General features: G+C 47.6%; 1 protein-coding gene across 8 annotated transcripts in view; it reads left to right on the top strand.

Annotated features, from left to right (window-relative positions):
• Window positions 1-3,236: 3,236 nt before the first annotated feature.
• The window catches only part of FAN1 (FANCD2 and FANCI associated nuclease 1), a 30,461-nt gene continuing 6,765 nt past the window's right edge, over window positions 3,237-26,932 (top strand). For 5 of the 8 annotated variants that reach the window (XM_084816708.1, XM_084816713.1, XM_084816709.1 and 2 more), the window contains exons 1-10: window positions 4,045-4,382; window positions 5,340-6,672; window positions 14,163-14,303; window positions 16,284-16,479; window positions 18,949-19,182; window positions 19,591-19,722; window positions 20,091-20,199; window positions 20,604-20,723; window positions 20,961-21,125; window positions 25,128-25,296. In XM_084816708.1, coding sequence (XP_084672834.1) covers window positions 5,349-6,672; window positions 14,163-14,303; window positions 16,284-16,479; window positions 18,949-19,182; window positions 19,591-19,722; window positions 20,091-20,199; window positions 20,604-20,723; window positions 20,961-21,125; window positions 25,128-25,296 — 2,590 coding nt within the window. In that variant the 5' untranslated portion in view covers window positions 4,045-4,382; window positions 5,340-5,348. Of the gene's footprint in view, window positions 3,974-4,044; window positions 4,383-5,339; window positions 6,673-14,162; window positions 14,304-16,283; window positions 16,480-18,948; window positions 19,183-19,590; window positions 19,723-20,090; window positions 20,200-20,603; window positions 20,724-20,960; window positions 21,126-25,127; window positions 25,297-26,932 lie in introns of those variants that run through there. The other 3 variants (XM_084816712.1, XM_084816711.1, XM_084816710.1) reach the window with 3 other exon arrangements.

Below are 26,932 nucleotides of genomic sequence, written 5' to 3'. Positions count from 1 at the left end.
TTCTGCCTGCAAAATTGCCTTTCAGATCATAGTTTGCGATAATGACCCCTTTTTAAAGTGCCCAAAGAGAAGCTGTATCCTAAGTGGATTACAGCACAGACTGTTGGAAAGGTGTAAGGAGAGTGTCGCTCATCAAAGGGGCTGTTAAGTACCTGAAACAAACGCCTATCCATTGATTTAATAGGGCACTGAAAAATGCTTCTCTGACCTTATAAATTATGTGTTATTTGCAAATGTGCTTTTGGGGGAATTTGTCACAATTAAAGTCACACAGAGGCTAAAATTGCATCAGTTTAAAAAAAAATGTCAGGCAAAAGCAAGGGACCACAATTACAGCTAATAGGAGAGGCCTTAAGGCCACCATCTGAAAAAATAAATTAAAATACTCTCAACATAATAGAGAGTGATTGAGGCCACGGGCATGCCAGCTAATGGAAGTAGCAGGTAAATTCAATTGATTCTATGTGACAGAAGAGAGACTTAAAAGTTTCTCTCCCTTTTTTTTTTCTATTTTGTCTATGGAACACTGTAAGGTGCCATGTATGAATAATAAGAGAACAAAGCAAAACAAATGCTATTTCCATCCGTTAGGAACATCAGATGAGGTCTGCTGGTTCAGCCCAGAGGTCTGTCTAGTTGAGCATCCTGATTCCCCCATTCTGAAAAGCTGGAATGCCTCTCGTGAGGCTTCGTTACTGGCAGTAAGAACTTTGAGCTAAAATATGCTGGTGTTTGAGAGCCGCCCCTTCAGTTCCGCCCACTGCTGGAATGCTCCAAATTGGAGTTCGGGGTGGGAGAGATTTGACATCCCTGGCCTAGAGGGAGAACGTGAAGGCAGCAGTGTGAGAACCTGTGTGGCGCAGAGGTCAATACGGGGGACCTGGACGGGGGACCTGGGTTTGAGTCCCCACTTGGCCATGAAGCTCACTGGGTGACTGAGGCTAGTTACTGACTCTCATCCTAGCCTACCTCATAGGGTTGTTGTGAGGATAAAATAGAGAGGAGGAGGACCATGCCCGCAGCCTTGGCTTCCGTGGAGGAAAAGGCAGGATATAAATGTAATAATAAAAAAGCAGCCTCCTACCACCCTGTCGTTCAGAGATATATTGCTTCTGAATGTTGTGACTAATAGCCTGTCAAAGGCCTCTCCAATTAATATGTATAATCCACTTTTAAAGCCATCAACCATCACCACTTGTGGCAGACTATATAAATCTAATAAACGTCCCATCAATAAATAAAATTAATATTAAAATGTATGTTTGTTTAACTTATTTTATTACACTTGCAGCCCACTTTTCCTCCACATAGCTCAAGGCAGCATGCTGCACTGCCCCTCGTTTTTCTCACAACAACCCTGAGGAGTAGGTTATGCTGAGAAACAGCTGCAGGCCCAAGGTAATCCTGCAAACTTCTCATCCAAGTGAGAATTTGTACTTGGGTCTCCCTGGTCCTAGTCTGACACTACAAAACAATCATACTAAAAAAGAGCAGTAAAAACAAGGAATAAACAGCAGCCAGTAACAAGAGTTTTTAAAAATGTGAATGAAGGAACGAACATTCAGTATTAAAGGGCTGTTGGAATAAGGCGGTCTTTGCTCGCATCTTAAAAGTCAACAGGGAAGAGGCTAGATGGGTCAGGCAGGGGAGGGAGCACCAGAGTCTAGGTGCTACCACTGAGAAGGCTGTGCCCCACCATCCTAACCTCAGAGGGCAGTGGCATGTGCAGCAGAGGCTCTGTGGGTGGTGCAGTCCTCCAGTGCTTCCCCAAATTCTGCAACACACAGGTTGCGCAGCACTTAACGCAGTGTGGAAAGAGCTCCACAAAGTGAAAGACTGAAAATCACTCCTGCAGTGGCAGCCAGTGGTTTGATCTATTGAAACATCTGCATGCGTCATTCTGATGGGAACATGGGCAGTGTGTAACCCCAGTCAGTGAAGCGGATGGTGCTCAGGAACCTGCACATGCAGGCAGTTCAGAATAAACGGAAACCTGTGCTGGCTGTGAAGACCCCCATCGCGGGAGCCCCTTTACAAACTCTGCAAAGCTCTCTGCTGCCTTTTGAGGATGGAGAGGGACGAATCCTTAAACTATAAAGTGACTGTCTTTCTGTATCTTCTGTCGGACAGACTTAAGGCTTGTTGTTGTTCAGTCGTGTCCGACTCTTCGTGACCCCATGGACCAAAGCACGCCAGGCCTTCCTGTCCTGCGCTCTCTCCCGGAGCGTGCTCAAGTTCATATTCATTGCCTCGGTGATGCTATCTAGCCATCTCATCCTCTGCCGTCTCCTTCTCGTTTTGCCTTCAGTCTTTCCCAGCATCAGGGTCTTTTCCAGGGAGTTTACTGTTTGCATTAGGTGGCCAAAATATTGGAGCTTCAGCTTCAGTATCTGTCCTTCCAATGAGCACTCAGGGTTGATTTCCTTTAGACTTAAGGCTTCCTGTAGAGCTATTCAGCTTTTAGGATTCAGTATCTTTCTACAGTCTCTTGGAGTTACCATTGAAACTTTCTTCGAATCTTTGATGTTGAAAACAAAGATTTCTAAAAGATTTCTTCCGCTTTCCTTTTACACCACCACGGATTTGTGTATGCCACCTCGCTCATCCAAAAAGTGCCTTTTTACCTCCTCTTGTAACATCTATGAAAACGCACTACTCGAGTCAGTTTGTGGACAGGGGATGACCTGGGCTGCCATTAACTCCCTTGGCAGGAACAAATATTTATTTCAGGATCTGTGCGCGACCTTTCAGGGCAGCACCCTCACAAAGCAGCTCACACCAAAAGCAGAAGACGATCGTGCATAATTCTCTGTACAGCGATGAAACCAGGATCCAGAACTAAAAACGTGAAGTCATTGACAACGGCAGCACTTAAAACAATACCACCCATATTAGTTAAAAGCAGCCTGAAGGGGGGAAAGGCCCCCGGGGTCTGTAGAAGCCAACAAAGCAGAGGCCACAGACACTTCTGCAGGGAGGGGATTCCACAAATACGGAAATGCATGCGCGGCTTAAATGCATCACATGCGTTGCAACGGTTTTGGGAAGCAAAATGAATGGCGGCGTACGCGGGGCGGGGGAGAGCTGCCACCCCCCGCTCCGAGAAGCCCCGCGAGCGGCAAGAAGGGCCAGCGGGCTGAACTGACCCGACAGACAGGAGGGGGCGAATCGATCGCTCCGGCATTGAGCGGGCGTGCCTGAGTCGGGGATGGATTGCAGCCGCTGGGCGGCGGGGCGGGGCGGAGCGGGGCGGAGCGCTTGCTCCCCTGGGCTTCTTTTATTTTGCAGCGTCGCGTTGCACGGCCTTGCATTTTCGTGCCTTGCTCTGCCTGGAGTTTTTTGTTTGTTTGGTTGGTTGTTTTGCGCTGGTTTGCGTTTCCTTGCTTTGCATTTCCTTGCATTGCATTGCACTGCACTGCACTGCATCGCGTTATACTGCGCGGCGCTGCGTTTTATCGCATTGCATTGCCGCTACTATCACGAGTTTCTCCCCCCCCCCCTTCGTTTTTGCAAAATGTAATAGGGATTCTAGCACGGAACACTTAGCGGACGCTGTCGCTCTTCGTGTTAAGGGCTCGGACCGACGGGAGAGGAACGGTGCCGCCTTCGCCGTGTGGCTTCTGTGGAAAGCTTATTCCAAGTAGCCACTGCGGTACCTCCTATTGATTATGTTCGTTCGCTCTTTCATTCATCCCTTATCATCCACGTGGAGGCTCGGCGTTGTGAAGCAGCCTCTGCCAGCGCGTGCATAGAGCTGGGGAGCTCCCTGCACGCCAGGCGCCGAGGAAGGCACAAGGTTTGTACCGGTCCAGGTTGCAATGCTGAGCCTCCCACGCTCGCATCGACTCGAGGGCACCAGCTCAACTTGGCGCCTCCCTTCCGTGTGGAGCGGGGTGCTCGTTATGCCAAGGGTCTGGGGCAGGTCCTTAGACCAGATCCTCGTCTTGATTCATCCCCACAAGAACCCTGTGAGGTAGGCTGAGCTGAACCCAGTGTCTTCCAGTGAGCCTTACGGCACTGGTTGGCTTCACCTGGCTCCCGACTGTATCGGGCTGTCATTTTAGAAACCAAAACTGAACGTCTCTTTCAGTCTCTCATTCCCCCTCTCTCGCTTGGAATAAATGCGCGCTTGGTGAAGCGCTCGTGTAAACCCAGAACAAATCAGTCATTTGTAAACCGGCAGTGGGATGGGAAAAGTCCATAGAACTTGTGTGCTTGTAGGCACGATGGCGCTGGAAGCGACAATCCTCCGTTTGCCCGGTGCAGCTTCTCACTGCAGGACCCCAACAAGGCGCGAGGGTTAAAAAGGAAAAAAGCCGCTGCTGTGAACGAATGCTTCCATTAAATCTTTACATAATGGAACAAAAAGAGTAATCGCATTGGTGAGATTTGGGATGTTAATTCATATTTTCATATTTGTTTTTTGAATGCAGCTTCATTAGAAGCATGAACAATCTGGTTATATTAGGATCATTAGGGTATTATGAGAACTTTATCTTTTGTGTGTCAAAAAACAATAACTTCTAGCGCTCTAGCCCATTATCTAGCGAAGAAAGTTTTTTTAATCTAAAAATTAATAATACCTTGGTACCCAGTATATCTCCTTATTAAATGTACTAACTTGGGTTATTTTCTATATTAAGTCCAATCTGAAATTCAATAGAAGAAATTCATAACCAAGTTTAAATTTTGCATTCCTACTAAATCCTTTAATAACATATCCTAATAATGCCAGTGGCTCATTGAGGAGATAATCCAGTTCTATCCAGTGTTAGTCCGTAGAGTAGACCCACTGAAATGAATGGGACATAAGTTAGGCATGACTATCTGAAAGCTATTAATTTCAATGAGTCCACTCTTCAGTAGAACTAACATTGGCTATAGCTCTATATCCTTATTCAGACATTTTCAAAATACTTTTAACTTTCTCACAAGACTACCAAGAGTGAAAGTAGAGTTCTTGTTTATTATTACTGTTGTTGCAAAAAATTTAAAGCCACTTTTGTCATGTAGTGCACAGTCCTATGCATGTGTAGACAGAAAAAGAGTCCTACACCTCTTTGTGTTGTGGGACTTTTTGACTTTTTTTTGAGTTGTGGGACTTTTTTCTGTCTAAATATGCATAGGATTGCACAGTTACTCTTTTTTTTACAGGCAAGGCAGAGAGCAGTCTTTTCATCTTCGTAAACTGTCCAGAGAGCTTTGGCTATGGGGTGGTATAGAAATGTAATAAATAATAATAACGACGATTATGTTTGATAACATAAAGCAAAAAGAATTTCTGTTTGTGTGAGACAGTGTCACGTAAATGAGTGACTCCGCTATTCACCATGTTTTAGATTCCTGGAATGGCAGAAAATGGATCCCCAGAAAATAAAAGACCTCGGAGAAGCACCTCCCTCGGCAAGAACAAGAGCGAAACCGCGAGTAGGAGGCATGGGATGGAAGTGAAAGGGGCATTGCCTTTAGCTCTGGGCCCTTCTTCTATCGTTTCATTTTTTAATAATGCCCCCCCTGCCAGAATTGCCTGCCCTTTGTGTGGACAGATGGTGCCAAGATATGGAATCAACCAGCATATTGATGAAGTGTGTCAAAACCGGGTCGATGTGATTCTGGTTGACCCGGCATCTGATGTGGCCGCAGGTCCTTCCACTGAAAATGGGCTTGGTAGCTCCAGTCCGTACTTTCCAAAGAATGCCTCAACTCCAGAGAAGGACCCAAGCCCCACAGTAGGTGGTGACCTTGAAACAAACAGGATAGGAGGACAGACGAGCCCATATTTTAAGAAAGGCAGCAGTCTGGTGTTGCGTAACGGTGAGCCTAGAGTTCAAGCAGTTAAAAATGTCCCTCTGGGAAGCTTGTCGACCAAATTGTCCAGGAGGCGCCTTGTCCAGGTTCGCGATGCGTTGACTCAGGAGTCTGAGACCTGTCCAGGTCAAGATGTGCGTGACAGCACCATAGAGCAGAACTCAGGAGGTATCGCTTCTGAGGATGGCTCTCAGAAAGAGAACCTGTTGCCTCTTTCAAGATTTCAGGGAGAACATAGTCCAAAAGAAGGTTTAGCAAGCAAACCGGAAACCCCAGGCACAGTGCAAGAACGTGCCACAGGAACTCGGAGTGGTGATTTTGACCATTCTACTCCAGTTTCGTTTCCGTTGGGTGTTCGTTCTTGCAGAGAACTTGGGCTGCTAATGGGGAGCAGTGAGCAACAAAATACTCCCCAGGGGAACTCTGTTTCAGATCTTAGCAAACCTGCAGTATGCTCAGCAGCTTATAGAAAAGAAGAGCTATCTAATTTGGAAATCAGAGACCTCTCCTCTGGTGAACAGGATCCGTTGCCCAGTGCAGATGAGATGTACCATAATCAAATACCAAATTTATCTGCTCTGGGAAGTGACATGGAAGTACTTTCTATGGAAGAACATAGAGATTTTAGAAATAAAGTGTTGAATGATGCATATCTGGGATCTTCAGGAGAAGCAAATTTTCAGAATCCAAGTGGCAGCATTGTAGAATCCATCCTCAACAGCCTGGGGTCAGACACAGGAGGGCATCCGTATTATCTCCGGAATTTTCTGATGGTTCTGCAAACTGTCCTGGAGAATGAAGATGACCGGAGGCTGTTCAATGAGCAAGATTTGGGTGCCGTTGCTAAATTCTACCAGCTGTCAGGTAGCTCGCTTGCTATTACTGTTATTTATTATTATTTTATACCATCATACCTAGCATAGATACGTTTTGAGGGAGTGGTCTGAAAGGGGTGAGGGGGAGAGGCAGCAGCACAGACATATTCAAGGAGCGACTGTATATTGCTTTTGTTTTGATGGTACTTGGTTTGCTGCGCTAAGAGAGCAATCCTATGGCCACTAAACAGAATCTGGGGGGGTGGGGGGGCATAAGATACTTCAGATTCTTGGATCCCAGGTCAGAGACAAGCTCTCGAACCCAGCAGTCTGAGCTCCCCTCCTCCTCGCAGCTGGCACGGAGAGAACCACGCCAGCAGCCTTGGAGAAGAGAGAAAGGGGGCGTTCCCATGGGCAGGGAAGATCGCCGCCACCGTCCTCCCGCTCTGCATTGGATGGCCACAAGCTTCCGAATTCAGAGGCCTACAGCCACCCCCATAGGGTTGTGCCCTAACTGTTCTTCGGCGTGCCACAACCGAGTCTCCGCTCCTGCACGCCTTGTATGCCTTTCTGTTGGGTTGTTTGTTTTATTATTTTATTAAAACTTGTATGCTGCCTTATTCGCTAAAAAGCCCTCAAGGAAGTGCACAACAAATTAAAACAATGAAACAATAAGAAAGGAAAACATTAAAAACACTCAAAACAACGACACAATTCAAAAGGCTAAATTAAGAAGGTGGGTCTTTACACCCTTTCTAAAAGCCTGGAGATTTGGGGCCAGTCGTGGTTTTTGAGGTTGTTCTGGGTAAATATGTTTTTCAGCGTTGGGTGGGGAGTAACTTAAGGTGCAATCCTATGCATGTTTAGATAAAAAAAAAAAAAAGGCCTACAACTCCCAGCATTCCCCAGCCAGCAGTGCTGGCTGGGGAATGCTGGGAGTTGTAGGACTTTTTTTCTGTCTAAACATGCATGGGATTGCACCTTTAGTTGACATTACTAGCCCACCAAAAAAAAGAAGACGCTTACATGCCCCTGTTATCTGTGTGCTAACATGAACCACTGGAGACAAGTGCAATTTGCCACCAGTCATAACAGCCCAGCGACTATTTACAACCTTTGTCTAACGAACGAGTGATTTCAATAAATAGGCTGCTGCAAGCTGACCCTGATGGTGGCATTGTATTGCTTGCAGTAATTAACTTACTAATTCCGTTAGAATTACTAAACTGAATGCTGTGTAATAATTCAGGCAGGGAATACTTTTCCCTAATGGAACCGCGGCCTTCTTCGACATCAGGCAGGTCTAATTTAAAAACAACAGCGTGCTAATTTAAAAATACCAGTGCCAACTGGATCTTGGCGGCTACAACTGTTGGTCTTTGGTATTTCTATGCGAGGCCTGAAATTGGGAACATGGGAAGTTGCCTTGTACTGAGTCAGACCCTTGGTCCATGTAGACCAGAACTGTCAACTCGGACCGGCAGCCATGGCTCTCCATGGTTGCAGGCAGGAACGTTTTCAGCCCTATGTGGAGCTGCCAGGGATTGAACCTGGGACCTACCACTGAGCTAGGACCCTTCCACTATATGGAACACTAGGGAGTCATCCTCTGTAATCTTTCTCTCCCCCTGCCCACTTTAAGATCTTAGGTTCTTCCCACCACCCCATTTTTCCAGGGAAGCCCCACAAAAAAGACTTGAGTGGGTGTGCAGTTGAGTTGCAGCCTCCCACCCAGAAGATGCCACGTGGGTTAATTTTGAGCATGCTCTGATTGATAACCTCCTGGGAATCAAAATGGAATTTTGGCCCTCTTCAGATTTGTTAGGCACCTGGCAAGATGTGTGCATGTGGTATGTTGGTGTCCATTGGGTGATGCCTTCCACTCTGGTTTTGATCTGTTGCTCGGGCCATCTGGAACAGTTTTTGCAACAGGCTGGATTGGCTGACCTCTGGTCAAGGCAGAAACTGGCACGAGAGGCTGAAGGAAACAGAATGGTCACATTCAGATGTAACACGTTTAACGTTACAGGAATGCGCCGTGGTGAGCTTCAGTCTTGTGTACATCTCCCTCCTTTGGGTGTGCGAGGAGGAAATGAGAAGCTTCCATTTGCAGTTCGTAACAAGCCACAGTTTCCCACTTCATCCAAATACAGGAAATTGGCCTGAACAAACCATAGTTAATTAAGAAGCCAGGATATCAGGCAATGGTTTGTTCAGGTCACAGTTTCCCATTCTTGGATGAAATAGGAAACTGTAGTTTGTTACAAACTTTAATCACAAGTGCCTAATTGAGGAGGGCGGGATATGCAGGCTCTAGGGGTGGTGGTCTTGTAATGCTAAACCATGGTGTAATGGTTTGAATGAGTAATGTACCTTGTATGAATGCTTTGAATGAGTTAATGGGAAACAGCAAAAGTCTAAGGATAAGTAGCCCTGGTGTGTGTAAAAGCCATTGGCCTGGCTTCCTGTGGTGAGTAGGAATCGCCTCCAGGTGATCAGGAGGGGTGGGTGGGTTTCTTGCAAATCATAAGGAAACTCCAGGTGCTCAGAAAGGGTGGGTTCTGTTATTTCTTTTCCCCTTTTAGGCCCTCTGTGTCCTCCAACATGCACAGTTGGGCCAGTTCAATTTTCTCTGGATTAGGAACTTCTGTGGCATTATTTGCAAGTCATCAAAAATGTTTTGAAGTTCTTAAAAGGATTTCTGTAAAATAAAAACAAAAGATTAAAATAAAAGCCAGAGTACATGTCAATCATCCTAGCACTTCTGCACACTTATAGGCCAGGATACTGGAAGGCCTCGATGTTGACCCCCCCTCTAAAAAAACAAACAAACCAGGAGCAAGGGACGGGAAGTAAAGGATGTTGCTGCTAAAGAATTTGGTGGAAGCCTTGTCTGCAGTATGTTACAGGCTGCATAGTTTAGTGGGGGGTGTCAGTGTCAACGCACACGCAGGAGGTCCCAGGTTTGATCGCTAGCATTTCTAGCTGAAAGGATTAGACAGTGAGTGAGCCAAAGAAAGCTACTGCCAGATTATCAAGTGATCTCATTTTGTATCCGGCAGCTTCCTATGTTCTGCCTTTGGGTAATCGGGGGTTAGGGCAGCTGGCCTCTGGCGTAACATGGGAACAGATGAGAAATACCCTGCGGTAAGCATTTATAGGGGGAGGGAATGGTTTTGCGCACAAAGGTCTAGTGGGAGTTTGATCTAGATGGCAAGCAGAATGTGCCCTTGATGCTTTCATAGGAATTTATGCCGCAGAAAGCTGCTGTTTGGCTGCTCTGTGCAGGCATGTATTGCTGCTAGTGGAGCTCTTTGCATAATATGCAGGCCCCCTAATTGGTTGGCTTCTGCTAAGAGGGAGACGTGATTTCCACAGCTCTGCGCCTTTGATGTGGGGCTGCTGATTAACTCCTGGTGAAGAAGCTGTGCTGGGCCATTATCGCTCCATTGCCACTGAGCAATAATTTCCATTTTAAGAGGCTCACATCTGCCGGGAAGGCTTCTGCACGATCCGATCCGTAGGGCTCTCTTGAGCTGTAGGAGAGTGGAGTTGATTCTGGCTAAATAGGCCTCCCATTCTTCTTTTTTTTCCAAGGAGCTTTTGCCTGCTCCTCAACCCTAGGTCTGTGCTAGCCTTTGTTGTTGTTGTTGTTCAGTCGTTCAGTCGTGTCCGACTCTTCGTGACCCCATGGACCATAGCACGCCAGGCCTTCCTGTCCTGCGCTCTCTCCCGGAGCGTGCTCAAGTTCATATTCATTGCATCCGTGATGCTATCTAGCCATCTCATCCTCTGCCGTCCCCTTCTCCTTTTGCCTTCAGTCTTTCCCAGCATCAGGGTCTTTTCCAGAGAGTTTTCTCTTCGCATTAGGTGGCCAAAATATTGGAGCTTCAGCTTCATTATCTGTCCTTCCAATGAGCACTCAGGGTTGATTTCCTTTAGGATGGACTGATTTGACCTCCTTGCAGTCCAGGGCACTCGTAAGAGTCTTCTCCAGCACCACAGTTCGAAAGCATCAATTCTTCCGCGCTCAGCCTTCCTTATAGTCCAGCTCTCACAGCCATACATTACTACTGGGAAAACCATAGCTTTGATTAGACGGACCTTTGTCGGCAAGGTGATGTCTCTGCTTCTTACTATGCTGTCTAGGTTGGCCATAGCTTTCCTCCCAAGGAGCAAGCGTCTTTTAATTTCATGGCTACAGTCACCGTCTGCGGTGATCTTGGAGCCCAAGAAAGTAAAATCTGTCACTGCTTCCATTTCTTCCCCTTCTATATGCCATGAAGTGATGGGGCCAGATGCCATGATCTTCGTTTTTTTAATGTTGAGTTTCAAACCAGCTTTTGCACTCTCCTCTTTCACCCTCAACAAGAGGCTCTTGAGATCCTCTTCGCTTTCTGCCATTAGGGTGGTATCGTCTGCATATCGGAGGTTGTTGATAATTCTCCCAGCAATCTTAATTCCAACCTCTGATTCATCCAACCCGGCATTTCTCATGATGTACTCTGCATATAAGTTAAATAAGCAGGGTGACAATATGCAGCTTTGTCGTACTCCTTTCCCAATTTTGAACCAATCGGTTGTTCCATGTCTGGTTCTTACTGTTGCTTCTTGACCCTCGTACAGGTTTCTCAGGAGACAGGTAAGGTGTTCTGGTACTCCCATCACTTTAAGAATTTGCCACAGTTTGTTGTGATCCACACAGTCAAAGCCTTGCCAATCCATGAAAGCTGCTTGCCCACAGCATTGTCTCAAACGTAGCCCATGTTAGCCCCCTGTGGCCTAAAAATGAACTGTTTGTACATCTTTTGTGTCTGGTCACCTGGCTGGAGGTGATCCTTACTCGGCTCAGGTGGGTAGGCAAATGGCTATTTGCAAACTTGCACTTTAGGAGACGTGCTTTAAAATGCAGTTGAAAAACCTTTTCCCAACTGGCAACGGTTTTGGTAGCACCTTTCATTACTCTTCCTGCATTGATTACATCTATTGAGCAACTGGCTGAGCAGCCTTTTCCAACTGGAGCAACCGTCTTCTCCTGCTTTTATTGTCTGATTATGTTTCGATCACTTCTGTTTTGGCTTCAATGTCTTAATGCGCTTTATCTTTTATAAGCTGCCTTAAGCCTTTTGGCTTCCCAAAGGCATAGGGCTGGCCACTGTGGGAAGTGTTGGATAATAGGAACAACTCCGCGTGCTTCCAGACAGTAGGGGGCAATAGAGAATGTGTTGCATCAACACCCGCTTGTCTTGTTCATCCCCCTTGTTGTCCTGTAAATTCCAGCTCCTTTTTCCTGCTCTCTCTTCCTCTTCTTGTCTCTGCAACGAGCAATATGTGGTCTCTCCCTAAAGGAAACAAGTTACCATATCTCATGCCTTTGGCTTACTTACACTACACACCCAGCTTTAGGGGGTGCTTGTAGTTAACCAGTGTTAGACAACCTTTTCTGACGATGTGTATTAGTGTATAAAAGCACTAATAAAGTAAGTTGATCTGAACTTCTTCTAAACTGGCTCTAGCCTGTGACTATTGCCTCTTATACTAAGTGCTGTGTTGCCATGCTTTCTCTATATAAGGCAACTGTGCTGTAAGTCACACTAGACTTTCCAACAGGAAGAAGGATGCTAGACTAGCCCTTACAAAGTGGAGATGTCTTGATTCGTAGCTTAGTCACTTGGTTTCCGGTGATGAGTAGGATTTGCAGCCACATGCCTTCATAAATTAGAAAATAATTGGTTTGTTTTTTTAATTTGATGCACTCCAAACAACTAATAGAGGTATGTGCACTCATGTAGGCTATTAAAAGTTGGAGAGCTAATGATATTTCTGTATTGACTTGGAAGTTTGCATCAATTATTGCATCAATTATTCCCTCTTGCATTTTTCCCTGCAAGAGGAATAATAAGAGACAAATTTACAGCCAAACATGATGCTTGAACAGGAACTGTAGTGTTAGCACAGTTTCCTTTTAAAAAATATTTCTGGACATAACACAATTTCAAGCCTTAGGGTTTGTTTGTTTTTCCCTGAAGGGAAGAGTGAGAGAGAAAGTTTGTGTTCTGCAAGATCAGCGTGATTTTTGGCTTTTTTACTTGGGAAGCATCAGAGGGAGAACTTCAAAGGAACTGCAACTCCCCTGGGAAAGTGACAACCTGGGCTTTTCAAGTATCAATTCTCCCTGCAGTAGGATTCTTGAAATTCTTTTTGCTGCCACACCTGGGGGGAAACATTGGGAGGTGAGAAGGAAGTTTTAGATCCAAGAGGAAACACATCAGTGGTTGTTTTCTGACCTAGAAAAAAATGCAAACGCCCAGCAGTGCAAGCAGTTTAGTAATATATAATACAATTGATTTCAGAGACGTATATTAAAATAATTTTCAAAGCGGCTGTCAATAAAATGCCTTCTTTAAACAAGAAAGCAACAGGAGCAGACAAATAAGAGCAGTAGAATTCTAAACCCCAGATAGCAGCAGATAAAACAAATATAGCTTCTCAATAGAAAAAAACAGTATCACTGTTTTTTAAAATAAAGGAATATTAACATAGCACCAAGAATAAAGGAGCTAAGCATCCCTCTCTCTGGGGAGAGCATTCCATAAATGTGGTGCCACAACTGGAAAGGCCCTCTCTTTGCTTCTGCAGGCTTGCATGGGACTTTGGTATCCTTCAGATATTTATTATTGTATTTATATCCCACCTTTTTTCCTCTTGCAAGGTACCCAAGGCGGCTTACATTATCCTCTTCCTCTCCATTTTATCCTCACAACAACCACCCTGTGAGGTAGGTTGGGCTGAGAGTGTGTGACTGGCCAAAAGTCACCCAGTGAGCTTCCATGGCCGAGGTGGGACTAGAACCCGGATCTCCCAGCTCCCAGTCCAACACTCTTGCCACTACACCACACTGGTACTCAAATACTCAAGCCCAAAGCTGTAATCATCACAATAAGCATTTATATAGTACTGTTCCTAAGTGCTCAAAAGAGTTTACATGATCTCAGTAATCCTAACCCCAGTGCTGTAAGTTAGGGCAGTATGATTATTTATGCCCATCTTTCAGATGAGGAACGGAGGCTGAGAAATAGCAGCCAGCCTAAGGCAATGTTGCGAGTTTGTGGCTTCTGGTTCTCGGCTTGCAGAGCAATCTTAAGCGCAATTACTTAAGAGGTGAGACCCAGTGAGTTCAATGGGACTTATTCCCAGGTAAGTGCACACAAGAGTGCAGCCTTAAGCTGCAATTGTATACCTATTTACATAGGACTAAGACTCATTGAACTTAGTGGGACTTACTTCTGAGTAGACATCTACAGGATTGTGCTGTTAAATTTCTCAGCCACTGTAATCCACCAGCTGTCAAAATTTCTTATCGTAATGGATTTGTTTGTATCGCATGTCAACAGTGTTGGGCTTTAATTGGGCTTTGATCAGGACCAGCTAACCATGTTAATAGAGACACTCCTGTGTGTCTCCAATTATTTTGCAAGTACACTCAACTCTTTTAAAGAATTATTTCTACTCCCCTCCCGATTTACAATTCAACTGCAGCTGGAGGACAGAAGTTATACGTCAGGCTCTTTCAACGCAAGCTGAGCTGGATAAAAGCAAATAAAATAGAATATGCAGAGATCAGCCATGATCTCTCGCCAGTCATCGAAGAGCTTGTTGGAGTGGGATTCTTGCAGTCAGGTAAGTCCTCTAAGCAGGAGTGGGCAGTCGTTTTTTTGTTGAGGGCACATTCCCAGGGGTAATCTGTTGGGGGCCACATCCTAGCAGTAGGTGGAGCTGAAGCCAGCAGTGGGTGGGGTCAGACGGTGCAATGGGTGGGTCTCCCCCTTCTCTCTCTCTCCCCCTTCTCTCTCTCTCCCCCTTCTCTCTCTCTCCCCCTTCTCTCTCTCTCCCCCTTCTCTCTCTCTCCCCCTTCTCTCTCTCTCCCCCTTCTCTCTCTCTCCCCCTTCTCTATCTCTCCCTTCTCTCTCTCTCCCTTCTCTCTCTCTCTCTCTGCCATCCCTTCTCTCTCTTTCTCTGTCACTCCCTTCTGTTTCTCATTCACTCGCTCTCCCTGCCACCTCCTTCTCTCTCTCTGCCATCCCCCCTCTCTCTCTGCTGCCACCCCACCTCTCTGCTGCCACCCCACCACTCTGCCACCCCCTTCACATACTCTGCCACCCCTTCACATACTCTGCCACCCTCTCGCTCTCTCTGCCATCCCCCTCTACTCTCTCTCTCTCTGCCGCCACCCCCCCCTCTCTCTCTCTCTGCCACCCCTCCTCTCAATCTCTCTGCCGCCCCTCCTCTCTCTCTCTGCCTCCCCTCCTCTCTCTCTCTCTCTCTCTGCCGCCCCTCCTCTCTTTCACTCACTCTCTCTGTCACCCCCTTCTCTTTTTCACTCACTCTCTCTGTCACCCCCTTCTCTCTTTCTCTGCCACCCCCTTCTCTTTCTGTCTTCAGACATCACAATAATCCAGATTTTTTTTTAAAAAAAAATCTGGGTTGTTGTGAAGAGGCAGCGCACACATGCACAGTTTGTTCTTGGTTTATTTCTCTGGCTTAGCAGGGGAGAGCCAATCCAGAGTTCCCAGTTTGAAAGTCACAATAAACAAGCCATAGACAACTGGTCCATGGTTTGTTTAGCCGCTCCTGCTTGCAGCTGCCTCACTCACAATAACCTTTAAAAAAAAATAATCTGGGTTATCATGACCTGTGAACCAACTCTCCTCCGCCTTCTTTTTGCCATTCCTCCTCCCCTCTCTCTTCCTTTCTGCCCAGTGGGTGATGCGAGAAGGGACCGACTGCTTTTGTCAAAAGTTTCAGTTGATCCCTTGCGGAAGGCGCAAGAAATGAGGCGGAGAGAGCACAGGACGCCCACCCCTGCATTAAAGGTGGCATGGCAGTGATGTGGAGTAACACATTTTGCAAAATAATGTTGCAGGAGTCTCCTATCTGGGCTGCACCATTTCAGAGGTGAGGCAGGGAGAGAAGAATTACGGAAAGGCCAGTCCACCAGATGAAAAAGGCAAAAACAAAACTACTTTGCACATAGAAAAATAGCACATGGGGGGCGGCACATGCCAGCAGCGGGCAGAGCTGAAGCCAGGCAAGGATGTTTCTTGCTAATCTGCTGGTTTTCTACAAGCAGGAAATTTTGCATTTGCTTTAAACATGGGGCATGTTCAAAACTTCCTATTAGCCATTTGATCGTAGCATTAATTCTATCTTTGCACCCACATTCTTGTACTAGATTTTACTTTTTAAATTTACAGTATTCAAACCATGGTTTATGATGTGGAAGGGATATTGCATGGAGAAGATAATCAAACTTCTCGCTTTATACGTCTTCTGCATTTTACAGAAGGGCAAAACAGGGCCATTCCACCAGCCCTGCTGAAAGAATTACTTTTTCCTCTTCCCTCCCCATTCTTTTTTCCTTGTATGTCATGTCTTTTTAGATTATAAGCCTGCCAACAGAGACTGTCTTGTTTTACTGATTACATGTAAGCTGTTCCAGGAGTTTTTTGGCTGAGGAGAAGGATAAAAATACTTCAAATGACTAAATTTAGCTTACAAAATAGTTGTGTGAAGTTGTTGGGTTACCTTATGAAGCAAAAGACTGGGACGAAATAAGATTTATGTTTTTGATTGGTTATTATTTTTTCAATGCACCTGCAGAGGCAGAGTTACAAGATCTGAACGAGGTCCTCAACTTACTCTCAGCTCCTGAGCTGAAAACCCTGGCAAAGGCGCTCCACCTGGCAAACCCAAATACTCAGAGACAGCAGCTCCTCGAAGGCTTCCTGAAGCTGGCGAAACAGCCCTCCATCTTCAACAGGGACCAGGCTGGGATTAGAAGTGTGATTCTAAAAAGGTAACATACTTTTCATGTCATCCTCCGCTAAACAACAAAAAATGTTGGAATTCTGCACTGAGGTCACCCAGATTCTGCATCAAGAAAAGCTAGATTCTGCAACAGAAGAAAAGCCGTGCTGGATCATACCAGGGTTCCATCTAGTCAAGCAATCTGTTCACACCCTGGCCGACCAGGAACCCACAAGCAGGACATGGGTGCAATAGCACCCTCCCGCCCATGTTCCCCAGCAACTGGCATACATAGGCTTGCTGCCTCCCATACTGCATTGTTGCTTTTCTTTTGTGTAATTGATTCTGCAGGTATCTGCTATGTTCTCAGTTATTCTTCTAGTCATCGGTCTGGTTCAGATGTAACGAGCGCGACCTTGAGCTGATGGACTTCCCTCTTGTCTTTGCACACAAGGGGAGGGGATTTAAGGCTTCTTAATTTGTTCTAAGCCACAGTTCTCTGTTTTGTCAGAACCCGGGGAAATGGTGATTTGTACAAAACCGCACAGTGAATTAACAGGTCAGGATATCACAGCAGGATCCGATCTGGGCCAAAGAGTGCCAAAGCAGAAATTTCTATTTATCAGCTGCTCCGGCTTCCATTGGTTATGTATCTGTGCTCCTGTGGGCACTGAGAACTTGTTCTTTTTTAAAAAAAAGAGAAGAAATGAGAATTCAGCTTCTTGGGAAGCTAAATTCTGTACCCGATGGAGACATCCGAATATGCAGCTGTTATGCAGTGCTGTGGTGTGCTCCCACAACTTTTAAGCCTGCAGCAGGGCAGTGAAGTAGAAGGACCAAAGGACGTGCGTGGTTTTACAGAGGTTTGAACTGTTTGGCTGATCAGGTGGATATCGACGACAGTCTCTCTTTTGCTGTGCTTCCCCCCCAGCCCTGCCCCCGATCCCGGTCTAGCCCCGTTTTTTAAAGCTGCTCAGCAGACGCCTCTGGGGAGACTCTGGTTCTGCTCCTTTTGTAATTTGCGCTTGAGCTACATGCTAAATTTAAGCAGAGGGTTTATCTTGGTCAACGTGTGTATAATTTCGGAGGCGTAGCACAACACTTCAGCTGCCTTGATGTCTCTGGCAGGAGAGGAAAATTTTCAAAGAGGTTAGGATAAAAGGTGTCTTAGGAGGAGGGATCTGAAGAGAGAGAAGATGGTACCATGTAAGTACTTTGGGAAGGAGTTCCAGACTTAAGGGGCAGCAACAGAGAAAGGGCAGGAGAACTGGGACAACTGGAGGACAGTGTCCAGTTAGGGTTGGGCTTATGGATTGGGGTCATATCTCTGGCAGAGGACTGACTTTGCTGGCAGAAGGCTCCAGTTTCAATCTCTAGCATCTCTAGTTAAGAAGACCTGGTAGCAGGTAATTGGAAAGATGCCCTGCTTGAGATCCTGGGAAGCCGCTGCCAGTCAGAAAAGGCAGTACTAGGCTGCATCACGGGTGGGCAGCCTGCAAGCCTCATGCAGCCTCAGGGGGGTGTGTGTGTGTGTGTGTGATTTTCAGGGGGGAAATGTGTCCATAGCAGCTACAAAGTGCAGAAATGGCCAAATTTAACTTAGTTGCAAGCGAAATTTGATCCCTTTGCCACAGAGATATGGTGGCATGCTTCTTTCCTGGAGGGACCACATGTTGCTTGTTGCAGAGGCAAGAGGAGGAGAAGGAAGAGGAAGAGGAGAGAGCAGGAAAAAGGAACTGGAAGTTACAGGACAACAAGGGGGATGAACAACACAAGCGGGTGTTGATGCAACATGTTCTCTGTCGCCCCCTAGTGTTTGGAAGCATGCGGAGCTGTTTCTGTTATCCAACAAAATCTAGCTTGCAAAAAGGCTAATTTTGCCCCTTCGGGTGCTCCGCAGCCCTCTGGACACCATTTTAATTTTTTTTTACATTATGGTGACGGGAGGGGGGTGGTCCAAGGTGGCAAAAACGGCCCCTGGACCTCCCGTAGTTCCTCACCCCTGGGCTAGATGGACTAATCGTCTGATTTGGTGTACGGCAGCTTCCAACGTTCCCGTGAAACGTGCAGTGGCCATAGCAGGCAGAAAGGGTGTGGCGAGACTTTGGTGCGCTTTCAAGGTGAGGAGTTTGTCTAGGAATCCTCTCCTGTGTCCATCTCTACAGAGCTGGAAAACTTGGTTCCCTGTAGCCCTGGAAGCATACTGGATGTCTGATTCCAACATTAAGCAATGCCATTTCCATTGAAGTGGACAGCGGGCACTATCCTGGAGTTAAGTGTCAGGGAGCCCTGGCCAAGCTGCAGCCTTTACCCGCAGCCTGGTAGTTCACCTGAGAAACAGCTGCAACCTAACTAATGGGCTAGAAAACGTGATTTTTAGGCTGGAATCCTAATTCCAGGTTTAATTCCAAGCAGACGGTCATAGGATAGTTGTGCAATTCATGTTTCTGTGGCTGTGTAGAAGGGCTGATAGTGTTGATTCCATGTTGGCTGTGTTCTTCTTTTGCATGGTCCCCAGGGCTAAGGATCTGGCGGGGAAGTCTGTCCGGCTATGTAAAGGTCCCCGGGCTGTCTTCTCTCGCCTGCTGCTGCTCTTTTCCCTGACCGACCCAGTGGAGGATGAAGACGCCGGAAGTGGTGGCCAGAGTCAGCTCTCCACAGTGCTTATGGTCCACATGGGCCGGACCCTCTTCCCCACTTACACCGTCAACAGGAAAAGCCCCATATTTCAGGACCGGGACGATTTCCTTAGGTAGGAAGGAATGCGGGACGCATTTTGCATTTGCCCTCATTTTTCTTGTTCTCATGGATTACATCCACATCCCACCTTCCTGCTAAGTGGTTTCCAGGCAACGTACAGAGTTCGCCTCCCTCCTTTTGTCCTCAGAAGAACCCTGTAAGGTTGGTTAGGCTGAGAGAGAGAGAGAATGAGAGAGAGAGACTAGCTGGGGAATTAAAACCTGGGTTTCTCTAGTCAACCCCCTAGGGTTGAGATGTTATGCGAATGAAGGCAGATTGTGAGCCTTCAGGAAGAGAACTTTCTCTCCTTCTCATCCTAGTCCATTGCCCGATCTGAGATAAGTTGGTGATATGAATATTAACGTCGTCGTTGTTATAATTTGCCCTACATTATTATTACTGTTCTAAAATTTCCAATTAGGTATGCCTCGGCTCTGCACATGTCAAATGACGTCTCTGTGGCTATGGCTAATGGGAATTGGAAAGAGGCGCTCAGGCTTTACGAGATGGCAAAAGAAACCTGGGAAAAGTTGAAATGTCACCCTTCTCTGAGGTATTAACTTTTGGGTGGGGAAATACTGGCTGTGGATGATGGGATTTGCCATTGAGCACATCTGAAGGGCACCAGGTTGAGAAAGGCTAGACTGGGGTGTGCGTGATCTCATTTCTGCCATGTGACTCATGTACTCTGCTGTAAATAAACCCTCGCCTGTGATGTTTCGCAGCTTCTGTGTTCTTGGAAATGTTGAGCTTCAAGGGTTATTTGTCAGGATGCGGTGGTGTTTTGTTTTTTAAGCACCGCAGAGGTGAAATTGGAAGAGGATTTTTCTTCTTTCAGAGATAGTTTTTTAAATCTCTAGCCTTTGTGAAGTGGACAGTTCTTTGCCAGTGACAGTTGTGTTCTGTGTGTTTGCTCTGTAGGCATCACGCAGCCCTCCCAGCATACCTGAGGCGTTTCACAGTGGGGTGGGTGCATACACGGATCCTCTCACGGGGCGTTGAGATCTTGCAGCGGCTTCACATGTACGAGGTAATAAGGTGGGGAAACAAACTCTAGGAAGCCGGTACTTCCCTAACAAAGTCAGAAAGCCAGGGGTGTTGAACGTGTTTCAGCCAAGGGCCAAATTCCATTTCAGAGAAGCTCTCAGGGGCCGCGTTCCAGTGGTGGGCGGGGCCACAGGCAAATAGGGCAGAGCCGAAAATACAAAAAGTACCAGGTTATTTTAGCTTCAACTGTTCCTGCCAGTAACCAAGCTTTAGGAGAGATATTTCAACAGTTTAGAATGGGGAAAAACTGCATGAAAGCCAGGAAGCCACCCAACGATTGGTGGGAAGGTGGTGTGGCCTTCTTGGGAACCTCAGAGAGTCGGATGTAGTCTCCTGGCCTGCGGTTTTGCACCCTTGTTCTAGCAGGCAGCTGTGTGTCACTTCTAGGAGGCAGCGGAGCAGTTACAAGGTCTTCTGGCTCAGGAGGTTTACTGTGGCGATAGCCGCGGACGGTGGTGGGATCGCCTGGCTCTTAACTTGCACCAGCACTTGAAAGACACGGAGAAGGTAACGTGCCCATCCCTGTCGTTGCTGCATGGTCAAGCATTGCTTGGGAGGGCTGTGTCTTCTCCAGGCTTCTCCCTCTTCTGAGCTTCACACATGCGTACGATCCCTCTCAATTTCCACCCTGGGTGGGCCTGAACATTTGTCCAGTGGTTGAGGAAATGGCTGCAGCGTCCGGTCGCCCTTGGCTTGGTGAGCGGTCCCTCAGTCATCTCTCTGCAATGGCTGATTGTTTCCTAGGCTGTTGGATGCATCAGGAAAGGACTCTTGGATCCGTCCGTTCGCACTGGGCATCGTCTCTCCCTCTCCCAACGAGTCCAGAGAATGAAAGAGACCTCAGTATGTAAGAAGTTAAGGCCTCTCCTTCAAGACCTGCCTCTCCTTTTTGTGGAAGACGTCGCCCATGTGAGTAGCTGTTGCATAGAGTTAGACACTTGGAGAGGTGGGAAGAGGATGTCAAGCATTTTTTGTTTGTCTGGGGTTCTAAATACTGTCTCTGAGCTCCATGAACAGTCATAGGAATGCAGGAAGCTGCCTTATTTACTTACTTAAAGTATTTCTTGGCCTCCCAAGGCAGTTTACAGCAAAATACATAAAAACAGTTAAAATATTAAAAACACTGAAACATAAAACACAATAAAAGAGCAATAAAAACAGTTTGGTGTAGTGGTTAGAGTATTGCACTGGGAGCCGGGAGATCCGGGTTCTCATCCCCACTTGGCCATGGAAGCTCACTGGGTGACTTTGGGCCAGTCACAGACTCTCAGCCCAACCCACCTCACAGGGTTGTTGTTGTGAGGATGAAATGGAGGAGGATTATGTATGCTGCCTTCAATTCCTTAAGGAGGAAAAAAAGGTGGGATATAAATGTAATAAATAAATAAACAATAAAAGCTGACAATAAAACCAGTAGCAACAGCAATAGTAGCAACAACAGCAGTCATATCAAGAGAAGGCCAAGGTGAAATAATATGTTTTCAAGGCCTTCTTAAAAGTCTGCAGTGACAGAGCATGGCGGACCTCCGATGGCAGCTTGTTCCAAAGGTTTGGGGCCCCTGATCATGATCACATCACTCCGGTGCTGAAGGAATTGCACTGGCTACCAGTTGTTTTCCAGGCCAAATTCAAGGTGTTGGTTTTGACCTTTAAAACCCTATGCGGTTCCGGCCCAGCCTATCTCAAGGAGCGCCTCCAGCAACCTCAGACAGGCCACTCAACAAGATCAGCTTCAGATGGCCTTCTCTCTGCCCCATCAGCCAGGACAGCTAGGCTGGTGAGGACGAGGGAGAGGGCCTTCTCTGTGATGGCCCCCACTCTGTGGAACTCCCTCCCTAGGGAACCCCGCCATGCCCCCTCTTTAATGAGCTTCTGCCACGCACTGAAAACATGGTTATTCAGGCAGGCATTTGGGGTGGGTTAGGGTATTTTTAAATAATGTTTAATGTGCACTTTTACTGTTTTAAATTGTACTGTTGTACATTGCCCAGAGTGGCTGGGTGACTGGCCAGGTGGGCAGTTAAGAAATTTAATTAATAAATAAATTAAATAAACTGCAAAGAAGGCCCTCTTGTGTGTGGTCACCCACCTGACCGCTCTCACAGGTGGGTCAGTGAGAAGGGCCTCTCTTTCTGATCTTAAAGTGCAGGCAGGCTGATACGGGTGAAGGCGGTCCTTCAAGTAACTTGGTCCCAAACCGTTTAAGGCTTTAAAGGTTAAAACCAGCACTAGATCGGCCTCGGAAACACACCGGTAACCACTGCAGCTTACACAGAGTCAGAACCTGGGTCCATCTAGCTCAGTATTGTGTCTGGGTCAGGTAGCCTGGTGCCTGCCGGATACTTTGGACGACAGCTTGCTTAATCCCTGACCATTGTCCATGCTGGCTGAGGTTGATGGGAATTGTAACCTGGAGGGCACCAGGTTGCCTACCGCTGCCTGGCTGTGGTTCTCCAGGGCTTCCCAGCCGGGGCCTGGGGCCTGCTGCATGCAAATGTGTGCTCTGTCACTGAACAAGGGCCCCTCCCTCGGGAACACAGGGCCCTGGCTTCTACTGGGCCAGACCCCTGGTCCATCGGACTCGGCATTGTCCGCACTGACCACCAGCTGCTTTCCAGGGCTTCAGAGCAGAGTCTGCCCCATCCCTGCCTGGAGGGATTGAGCCTGGGGCCTTCCGCATGCCAATCAGGCGCTCTGCCCTGAGCCACGGCCCTTCCTCAGCACCAGTGTTCGCACTAGTTAAAGCGAGCCAGACGCTCCCCTAAACCGGGATCTGAAGCCATGGTTTGAACTGGGAGAATCTGCTGTTGCCGAATTGTCGGAGCTGAGCAGGTGCAGCTGAACCATCTAGCTGGGAGAACAAAGGGAGTCCCAAGGGAGAGCAAAGTAGAAGTCTGTTCTGGAAAAAAAACGTGTCCTTGGCCATTCACGGTCGAATTAGTAGTAGTTCCGCGACAAACAAATAAGGTGCAGTATTGTCCAATCCAAATCGCCCGGCAGCAGAGGACGCGCCCTGCGTGCAGAAAGGGTCCCGTCCGGCCCCAGGCATCTCCCGTTGAAAGGCTCTTGGGGGGGCGGATGGTGTGAGAGACCCCCGGGCAGTTGCTGCGGTCAGAGTAGACCAGCCTCTCCCAACTGGTGCCCGCCAGGTGTGTGGGACTCCAACTCCCATGCTGGCTGGGGTATGCTGGGAGTGACACATCTGGAGGTGGGGGATGGCTGTAGTACAGAGTACTGGTCTAGATCTGACCATTCGGTGCTGTGGGTAGGATTACACACCTGCGGTCCAGCCTAGAGAGGTTTGTAAGGTCCAATACAGCTAGATTTGCAGTGAAGGCTGCCCAGCGTAGACAAGCTTATCTGGCCGGCCTCAAGACTTAAGGTTTGGTATATTTTATTCTCTGTACATGATAGGCTTTATTTAATGTATGCTTTATTCTCGGAAGTGTGTCTGTCTGGCTACAGCCTGTATTTGGTTGCCTCACTGCTAATAAAGTGAAAGAGTACTGCTCTAGGCGGGCAGGCAAATGGTCCGGCCGCACATAAAGCAGCATCCCGCATCACGAAGCCGGGGAGCCAGTGCTCCGTGGCAGAGCTCCTGCTTTGCCTGCAGAACGTCCCAGGCTCAGTCCCCGGCATCTCCCGTTCAAGCAGCCTCAGGTAGCAAGTGAGAGTAAAGAGCCCTCTCTGCCGGCGGTCCTGGAGAGGTGCGGGTGCTGACTGGGGCCGGGAGGGCAATCCTCTGACTCGACCCCATTCGCCACTTCCAGGGCTCACATGCAGACATGGTACGTTCATCACAGCATGAAAGATACGGTACAGTCCCGCATATCACATGTGTGGCAGTCATCCCCAATGTGGTGCCCTCCCCATGTTTTGGACTTCGACTCCCATAAGCCCCAGCCAGCATGGCCAGTGGTCAGGAACACTGGGAGTTGCTGTCCAAACCTTCTGGAGGGCACCAGGTTGAGGAAGGCGGATGCATGTTTAGCCTTTATGCGCTTGGCTCTGTCTAAGAAGAATTGTACTGTGTTTTTGCATATTGCACTGTGCACGTGCAGATACTATATTTTTAAAGCAGTCCGTTTGTGTGCACCCCTCTTTTTCTTCAGCCCTTGTACTTTGCAGAACGGTGCTTGTGCTGCCATTTTCATTTTGCCAGATATTATTCCAGATGCTTTAGGGGCCTCTTCCCCTTCTGTGCTGTTCCCCTCCTCCGCCCCCATCCCAGAGCTTTTGCAGAAGCAGAGAGCCTCCTTCCTATGTGTTTGAGATGCGCAGCATGAGAACAAATTTCCCACCCAGAGAGAAGCCCCCCCCCCCCCCCGTTTTGTCAGTCCCCAAATTGAGTCAAATTGCTGACAAGGAGATGGCACTTTAAATGCTAAATGTTTTATTTTTAGCTTACCACTTAACTGGTGTGAACCAAGTTCAAGTCACTCTGTCTTCTTCTGCATACTAAGTTGTGTTATAATTTAGTGTTCCAGAAGCAGGACCTGCAACAAAATGTTGCAGCGTGTTGTGTTCCTGTTCAGGGTTCCAGCTGCAAAACAGTGGCTCAGAGGGGCAGACACAAAGTATTAAGGAGCAGGGAGCTAGTTGGCACAAGTTCAGCCCTGGAATTTGTTTTCCGTGTGATAACTGAGCTCACAGCACTTCCAGACATGAATCTAATCCTGGTTTCACCACCAGACATTCTTCATTTCAGCATCCTGAGTCGGCAGGGGGTGGAATTGCTTTTGCGCTTGGTGGGGGTCAGAAGCAGTCACCAGTCGACTGCAAATCACCCAGAGATCTCTCTGTAGATCCCAACATACTTCCTACCTGCCCTGGCCTAGGTGAACAGGTGCATGTCAGAACCATGGCCACATACCTTCCGTATTAGTCAGCCAGATACTTTGGTCTCTTCAGGTCACCATCAAAGGGAAGCTGTGCCCGCAAACTGGGATGGGGAAGTCTGTGTTTATCATCGACAACGTCTGTGTGGAAGACAAAGGAGAAGACCGTGAGCCATCGGCAGTCGTCTGCTCCGTGGAGGAGCTGGCTATGACCCACTACAAGCAGAATGGCTTTGATCAAGGTAACATTTGGTCCCGGCTGCAGTTGGAAGCCAGTGATCAGCACTCTGCCTCTCCCCTCCGACACTGTGGTGTGACCGAGAAAGAACCCGCAGACTTCGCTACCCCAAGGCGTAGTGATGGCCACCAGTTTGGATGGCTTACCCATGGCTCCTTGTCCTGAGACAGTGTGCCTGTGTACAGCAGTTCCTGAGAAGGTGGAAGGTGCTGTTGCACTCCTATCCTGCTGGTGGGCTTCCCATCGACAGCTGGTTGGCCACTGTGTGAACGGAATGCTGGGCTAGATGGACCTTGGTCTGATCCAGCAGGGCTCTCCTGATGTTCTTAAACTGTGCAGAAAAGGGGACGGGGCTATATGGATAGGAGCAGGCTGGATACTTGATGGTGGGGGTGGGAGGGGGCACTGGAGGCAGAGAGCAGGTTTGCCACTGTTGTGGCCCCGAGTGCACCCTTTTTACTTCCTCCCTTAAAACGGAGGGAGAAAGGCGAGTAAGGCGAGACATGATGGAGTGTACAAAATTATGCCTGGTGTGAAGCATGTGGATAGGGAGACATTTTTCATGCCCTCTCAAAATACTATAATCTGAGGGGTCACCCCATGGAGCTGATTGGTGGGAGATTCAGGACAGATAAAAGGAAATACGTCTTCATGCAGTGCGTAGTCAAACTATGGAATTCACTACCACAGGATGTAGAGTGATGGCCAACAATTTGGATGACTTTAAAAGGGGGTTAGACAAATTCCTGGAGAAGGCCGCCAATGGCTACTGGTCCTGATTGCTCTATGGTACCTCTAGTATCAGAGGCAGTATGCCTGAGTATACCAGTTTCTGGGGAACATGGGCGGCAAGGTGCTGTTATGCTCATGCCCTGCTTGTGAGTTCCTGGTCAACAGCTGGTTGGCCACTGTGTGAACGGAATGCTGGACTAGATGGACCCATGGTCTGATCCAGGAGGGCTCTTCTCATGTCTTTCTGATTCAGCCCTATGGTGAAAAGTAAAGCACATCACTTAGGGACGCTTTCTGCCCTTGACGCTGGTTGGCCCAACCCTTGCTGCCAGGGGGCCTGACAGCATCAGACCACAGGTCTACCAAGCCCTGCACCTTTCTTCCCACACTGGCCAACCAGATGTCTCTGGAAAGCCGGGAAGCTGGATGTGGAGACGAAGAGCCCACCCGTCGTTTGTCCTTGGCTGCTGGCACTCAGAGGTAAACTGCCTCTGAACATGGAGGTTTATATGCCAATCAAGGCTAAGAAGCATTGATAGGCCTCTCTCATCTATGCAACTGGCTACTCCCCATCTAAGCCTGTGGCTATTGCCACATCCATTGGCAGCAAATTCCATAAATTAATGTTTGGTTTGCATGAACAACAAGTAACTTCTTTCTCTTCTGTATCTACTGCTGGGTCAATTTCATTACTTCTTCAGGGGGTCAATTCAACCCCTCCCCCTCCAAGAAATCAGAAAATATGGTGGTGTTTTTAAGACAGTTTGGGGCTACAAATGTTTGTAGATACGCCAATTTCAAGGCATAAAGGCATTTTGCTTTAAAATCTGATCACTAAGAAGACTGGAAAATCATACTTATTTTCAAACAATTCATTGTCTGGTATACCAAACACACCTCTGTGTCCG

The sequence above is a fragment of the Heloderma suspectum genome, chromosome 11 (assembly GCF_057233095.1).
Source record: "Heloderma suspectum isolate Gila_16-S chromosome 11, 16-S_ref, whole genome shotgun sequence".
In the NCBI taxonomy this organism is placed as follows: domain Eukaryota; kingdom Metazoa; phylum Chordata; class Lepidosauria; order Squamata; family Helodermatidae; genus Heloderma; species Heloderma suspectum.
Note: the sequence above shows the minus strand (reverse complement) of the source record. Positions and strands in the feature narration are given on the sequence as shown.